Source organism: Oryctolagus cuniculus, chromosome 13, assembly GCF_051225735.1.
Source record: "Oryctolagus cuniculus isolate XC-2025 breed Fujian yellow rabbit chromosome 13, ASM5122573v1, whole genome shotgun sequence".
Taxonomy (NCBI): domain Eukaryota; kingdom Metazoa; phylum Chordata; class Mammalia; order Lagomorpha; family Leporidae; genus Oryctolagus; species Oryctolagus cuniculus.
In genome coordinates this window covers 92,126,470-92,132,666 of record NC_142879.1, presented here as the reverse complement: position 1 = coordinate 92,132,666, position 6,197 = coordinate 92,126,470, and the positions used below count along the sequence as shown (strand labels likewise).

At 48.3% G+C, this 6,197-nt stretch overlaps 1 protein-coding gene across 1 annotated transcript in view; it reads left to right on the top strand.

The window, feature by feature from the left end:
* Positions 1–842: 842 nt before the first annotated feature.
* The window catches only part of LOC100342241 (WW domain-containing adapter protein with coiled-coil), an 86,850-nt gene continuing 81,495 nt past the window's right edge, over positions 843–6,197 (top strand). The window contains exons 1-3 of the mRNA XM_089312413.1: positions 843–1,088; positions 1,494–1,530; positions 2,863–3,074. Coding sequence (XP_089168539.1) covers positions 2,936–3,074 — 139 coding nt within the window. The 5' untranslated portion in view covers positions 843–1,088; positions 1,494–1,530; positions 2,863–2,935. The remainder of the gene's footprint in view (positions 1,089–1,493; positions 1,531–2,862; positions 3,075–6,197) is intronic.

Below are 6,197 nucleotides of genomic sequence, written 5' to 3'. Positions count from 1 at the left end.
ACGTGGCCCCAACGCTACGCACGCTGATGCTGACCCCGACGCCACACACAACGCTAGGACGCTGACGGTGACCCCGACGCCGCATTCGACGCAGCGTCGGGGTCAGCGTCAGCGTGCGTAGTGTCGGGGTTTCATGGAATGGCGAGGAAGGATGTAGCGGCGACAGTAGCAACTCTTCTGAGACCTGGAGAAGTCGGACGTGAGCGAGGAAGCCCCCACCAGTGAAGGGGCACCGCTGGGCGCACGCGCACACACACTGGCAGCCACCGCCGCCCTTATTTAGTCTGCAGTGGCTCTGCCCGCGCCCCATCGGCCTCCTCCCGAAGGCGGCTCCCTCCCAGCGCAGCCCAGAGCCCCTGGGACGAGCCTCGAGCAGGTCCCCGAGCAGGACTAGCCCTAAACTGGAAAGGCGGCTGCCTGATTTGTGTGTGAGGAAAAGCATCGGCGACCAGAAATGGCTGACAGGTCGCGAGAGAGAGGCAAGCCGGGCCTCAGAGGAAGAGGAAGGCCGGAGCGAACCGAGGTTTGCTGAAAGGTGGCAATTCGGGAGCCGCTGGGCTGAGGGTGGGCGCAGCGGAAACTGCCGAGGTTTGCCGAAGGCGGCTTTGTCCGAGTTGCCCAGATGTAGTTGGTGGAGCGGCAGCGGGGGCACCGGCGGCGTCTGGGAGTGGGGGAGGAGGAGGAAGACCCGGATGCAGTGGTGGCGGCGGGGGGGGGGGGGAGGAGGAGGAGGAAGAAGCGGCGGGGGGGGGAGGAGGGAAGAGAGGAGGAGGCGAGGAGGCGGCGGCTCACTGCTGGGCTGAACCGGATGCGGCTTCTTGCCCCTCCCCTCCCTTCTCCCCCCTCCCAGGTTCGCCCTGCCGCCATGTTGTTGGCACCGCTGCCGCGGGCTGAAAATGAGCCTGGTGTCGGCAGAAGGAGATGGCCCGGGAGCGCTGGCGCCAGTTAATGGGGAGGTGCTGAGAGTCGCTGAGGGCGCGCCGCCGCCTCTGCCGCCTGCTCGCCCACCCGTGCGTCCGTCCACCCGCCCACCTATCTCGGCCACTCTCCCCCGTCCCCGACACACACTCACAGGCCGGACGTTGATGGTAATGTATGCGAGGAAACAGCAGAGACTCAGTGATGCGTAAATCGCCTTTCTGGTTTTCAGGCTGCGGCGGAGGCGGGGGGGGGGGGTGGTGGCTGGGGGGGGGGGTTTGTTCCTCCTTATCTGGAGCTGGCCGGGCCGCCATTTTTGTTGTTAACCCTGATCGGGTTCGGGCTGGGGGAGGAGGAGGCGGTGGCGGCGCCATGTGCAGGGCCCTGGGGACCGGCTCAGCGGGCCCAGCGGGGGTTCGCGGCACCGTGTACCAGGGGGGAGCCCCCAGGGTGTGCGCCCACCCCGGGGAGCACGCGGGGGAGGGGCGGCCTGCGGGCTCGGCTGTGTTTCGGCGCCCGGCCAGGCAGGCAGGCAGGGGGGTTCTCATGTCCCCGTGTCTCTTCCTGTGTTTCAGCTGTCACGACTGGAGGGGGGACTCGCAGCCTTTCCAGGTACCAGCCGAGCCCGGGGCGCGGGAGTGCCAGGGGCCGGCCCAGGGGAAGGGGATGGGACGGCTACTCGAGCGCAGGCTTCAGAAGTCCCTTCAGGCCCCTCGGCTGACACAAGCCCTGCGGAGCCCCGGGGAGTGTGGGGCCGGGTGCCCAGTGTGCTCCGCCACGGGGCTTAAGGACTTAGGGTCACAGGGGACCTGAGAGAGCTCAGTAGTTCTTTTTTGGGGGGGAGTGGGGGAGGTGGGGGATGATTGGCAGCCAGGCATCCCAGGCCCGGGTAATTTAGGTGTGGAGGGATCGCTGGGAGGTGATGGGTGCCACGGGAGAGGCCTGCATGCTTGCTGGGCGCACGGGGCCCGGAAAGTTGCTGGGAAGGAGCCGAGCGGCCTGTGGTTCACGCCTCGCTGGCTGCGATAGCCAGCCCCTGCCCCAGTGGTTTTTTGGGGGGGGGAGGGGGAGAGGGGTGGCCGTTTTGGCCCAGGTAGCTGCCCTGTGAGAGGCTGTCCTTCTGTTCTTGTTCAGGAGTTGAGATCCCTGGCTGCCTCGGACGCAGGGGTATGTCTGTTAGGATCCTGCAGGGGCTCCAGCTCCCAGGGCTGGAGGGCTTCGCAGTGTACTAGCCGTGTCTGGTCATGGAAAGATAGAAGGGCAGGCTGCTGGCCTGAGAGGTCACTGCCGTGCACCAGTAAAGACCCTGTGCCCCCAGTCTTGCTGAGTCTGCCCACTCCTGAAGTTGAGTAGAACATGGCCTCCTCAGATGAGTTAGAATTAAACCCAAGTTTTAAGTGTTCTCGTTAAGTTCCATTATGCTTTCTCCAAATATTGGCGATTTAAATCAGTTTACTTTGATCAATAGTTCCCACACCTTCAGGAGTAGGTAATGAGGTCTGAGAAGTTTTTATGTGAGTCCAGGAATTGGAGAAGTCATGGTTTGGAAGTTTGCAGGAACATATGCATATGTACATACACGCCTGTGCATGTGAGTTGCACATGTGTAGCAGTGAACTGAGTTTCTAGTCTCTTTGATTAATCCTGGAAAAAAGGCCTTTAGCTATTCCATGGGAAGTTTTTTGAGGTATCAGTATGCCTCGATGGTTAATTATTTTATTTACAGGGTGAGAGTGATTTTTTTTTTTTGGCTAAAATGTGGTGGAATAGTATCAGGAGACTTAACAGCGACTTCCACGTTTCTGTCTTCATAGTATGAAGGCACAATTGAAAATGAGAGTTTTAACTTTGGAAATTCAAAACGGTGAATAAAGCTAATGATGTGTCAGTGATTATTAAATTAGTCTGGAGAGTTGAAGTTTCAATTTTTCTCTCTTGTTTGAGGGGTGATGTTTTACAGGCACTTAAGTATTCATCGAAAAGTCACCCCAGTAGTGGTGATCACAGACATGAAAAGATGCGAGACGCCACAGACCCTTCACCACCAAACAAGATGCCGCGGAGGTCTGACAGTCCTGAAAACAAATACAGTGACAGCACAGGACACAGCAAGGCCAAAAACGTACATACTCACAGAGTTAGAGAGAGGGAAGGTGGTGAGTAGCTTTCTTGTCTGAACTATCTATTTTGTCTGTCTATTTTAACAATACTAGCTTTGTATGAAACAAATAACTTCCAACTGAATGGGTTACTCTGCTTGTATTGTAAGAGTATTTTGTTTGTCAGTTTTGTTTCGATAAGCAGACTGCTGTAGACGGACAGTGCTGGCAAAGCAGGTAAAAAGTGGTCTCCAGTGTCTGACAGCGAGGCAGCTTGGTCTGCCGAGTGCCTTGTTAATGGTGGGAGAAATGCAGGGCGTTTTCTGGGGAAGGAACTTGCATTTTTTCAAGTAGAGATTTGTGTTTGCCTTACTTTGAGACCCTTGTTGCTGCTTCAGTTGAGTTTTAAGAAGTTCAAATGTGAAAATTATGAGCTTAAAAACTTGGGCTTTTCAAGACCCTTCAGAGATTTAAAAAAAATTGTGCCTGAGAAAATGTAGTTTTGGTTTTTCTGTTGTAAACATTGAAAATTTTCCATATTATAGCATTGCTAGTATCCTGTAGTGTGTTCATTGAAACATTGAACTTTTCAAAAGTTAGCTTCATTCATCTTGCACATTGCTGGTATGCCTCAAGCTTTTTATTTATGGTTGGGAGACTGAGGGAATAAATAAAACCAGCTCTCAATAATTGAGACTTACATTGCTCTGGTAAATTTGGGGCAATTTTTTTCATGTCTAAAGTGTACGTTAAGAATCAAACAGATTTCACTAAGGTGATTAAGAGATATTCTCTCCCACGGTGAGATCTCATAGCTGAAGTGGAAACACCATATTTGAGATAACCTATACAATATTAATTGAAAGCTTCCAAGAAAATATTGTATCATGTTAGAGTTTGCCCATTGACAGTTTCTCAGTAGTTGTTTAACTTTTTAAAAATACTCTGTATCTGTTTGTCTTTGCTTTTACTTTTTTTTTTTCTTGCCAGGATAGAAATCCGTTTTATTCAGTGTGATTATTTAGAGGATGCCATGTTTTTCAGTATGTAATCACCGGGTTGAGGAAGTTAATAATGGTCAGAAGGTAGCATTGGGATAGAGCAATTTGGATGGTTAGATGGGAAGAAGTAGTTTTCTGTAACTATAGCTATAGCTTTGTGCTGCTTATTCACAGAAATCACATTTTAGTTCAGAAGTAATAGTAGCAGGTGGATTTGATTGTTAAAGTGTTAGGAGTTCTTTGGTGAAATCAGACTTAGTGTTTTTGGTTTTTGTGCATAAATCTCTCAGTGTTATCTGTAGCATGAGATACTGTCAGCCACTTTTCTATAGTGAATTCATCTGAAATGTTAGCTCCTGGAGGACACGTACTAGTTGTCCTATACTGTGCTTCCTTCTGAAAATTTTGGTAATTGTGGCATTTCAGGACATGACACCTCGTTTCCTTGTAGGTAGGCTCTCAGGTTCTTAACTTCAGTGACTGCTCCAGGTTATCTGTCTATAACCCATGTCCAGGAAGAAGTCCGTGTGGGCGCTCAACTCAGGGAGTGAAGAAACTTCTATGAATTCTTTCATCCACGTACAATAAACTGTCCCAAATCAATTCTTTTACAGGTGAAATAATCCCAAGAACAGTCGTGGTGTATTCATTGAGCAAACGTTGGGCATCCACTGTGTGCCAACAGTTGTCACACTACTGGAAGTCAAGATGAGACCTTGGCCTTGAAGCTGTTCTTAAAGGCTTTGATTCTTGAACTAGTGGTGTTACAGCTGCTTATTTTTTACTGTACCCTGTTTTCTTTGGTTTTCACTCTTCCCGTGTGAACTCCAGGTACTTCTTGGCATTTTGTTCCTTTTTTGTTTGTGTCTTTGCTGTTGTTTCCTCAGCTCCATTTGTAAGAAACTTGTTACTTATTTTTCTGAGCTAGTCATTTGCCAAGTCAGACCTCACTTTGTAATTTGCTTTCCAGCTGCTCCTCTGGTGCCTCCTACTCTGTTCCTGTCTACCCTGTCTCTAATAGGTGTGGCCACTGTGGAAGAATAATAGTACTGTCAAGTAGGAGATCTCTAGCTGCGGTCCAGAGTCCATCTTTGATGTTAATTTTACCTTTTAAGATATAAAATGATGCTTCTTCCCTCATTTAATACTTAATAGTTTGCTTCAGGTATATGCAGTTTTTTTTATTGTTAATAGGTGTTGGATTGTTATGGCTGAGACATTTTTAAAATGTAGTTGTTGGTCAAACTAAAAATATGAACACACAGTACAGTTGGACTTTATGTTTTTGTGAATTTTTACTTTGCTATTTTTCCTTTGTTTAAAGAGAAGACAGAAAAGGAAATCCTGAGCTTTTAAAAATATATGAATTTATTACAGACATAAATTTCTTTAGGTTTTTTAATCATTTATATATATATAAATTGAACACTATCAAAAGCCCAAAATGCAAGTGAATTAGATTACTTTCTTCTTGCATGTGTATGTAACAGTGTAATTAATATAAGAGCAATTACTGTATTCATTGAGCTACTTAGATCGTTTTATTTTAGGGTGTTTTAAATTTAAGAACTTTGTAAATACCTAAACTGAAAAGCCTTGGTGTTCTGATTTGTAGCGTGCATTTTACAAAGCAAGCTAAACTGAAGTGCAAATTGGAGAGAATGCTTTCTTCAGGATTGGGGTTCACTGGTGTTAGAGCATGCTTTTTTCATAGATTTCTTTCTTGGCATCTTGGATATTCTTTTAAAAATGCCTGTTCAGAAGTCATGTCTAAGAGGACTTTTTAGGATATGCTGTAAGAGAGCAGCCATTGAGGAGGATTGTTTTTTTTGCTCCTAGCAGTCTTTACATTAACCATAATTTCATTTAACACGATCTGTATAGTTGGGTATTTTTATTTACAACATTTTGTTCTAGTAGCAATTACAAGCATCATTACTGAGAGCCAGTATGAATGTTACTCTGTACCTGGAACTGTCTGGTGCTTAGGACCCTCACATCCCGGATCAGAGTACCTAGGTTCCAGTCTTGACTCTGCTTCTGATTCTAGCTTCCCTGGGAAACAGCAGGTGATGACTTAAGTACGTGAGTGCTTGCTACCATGTGGGAGACCTGGATGGAGTTCCTGTCTCCTAGCTTTGGCCTGGCCCAGCCCTGGCTGTTGAAGGCATTTCGGGAG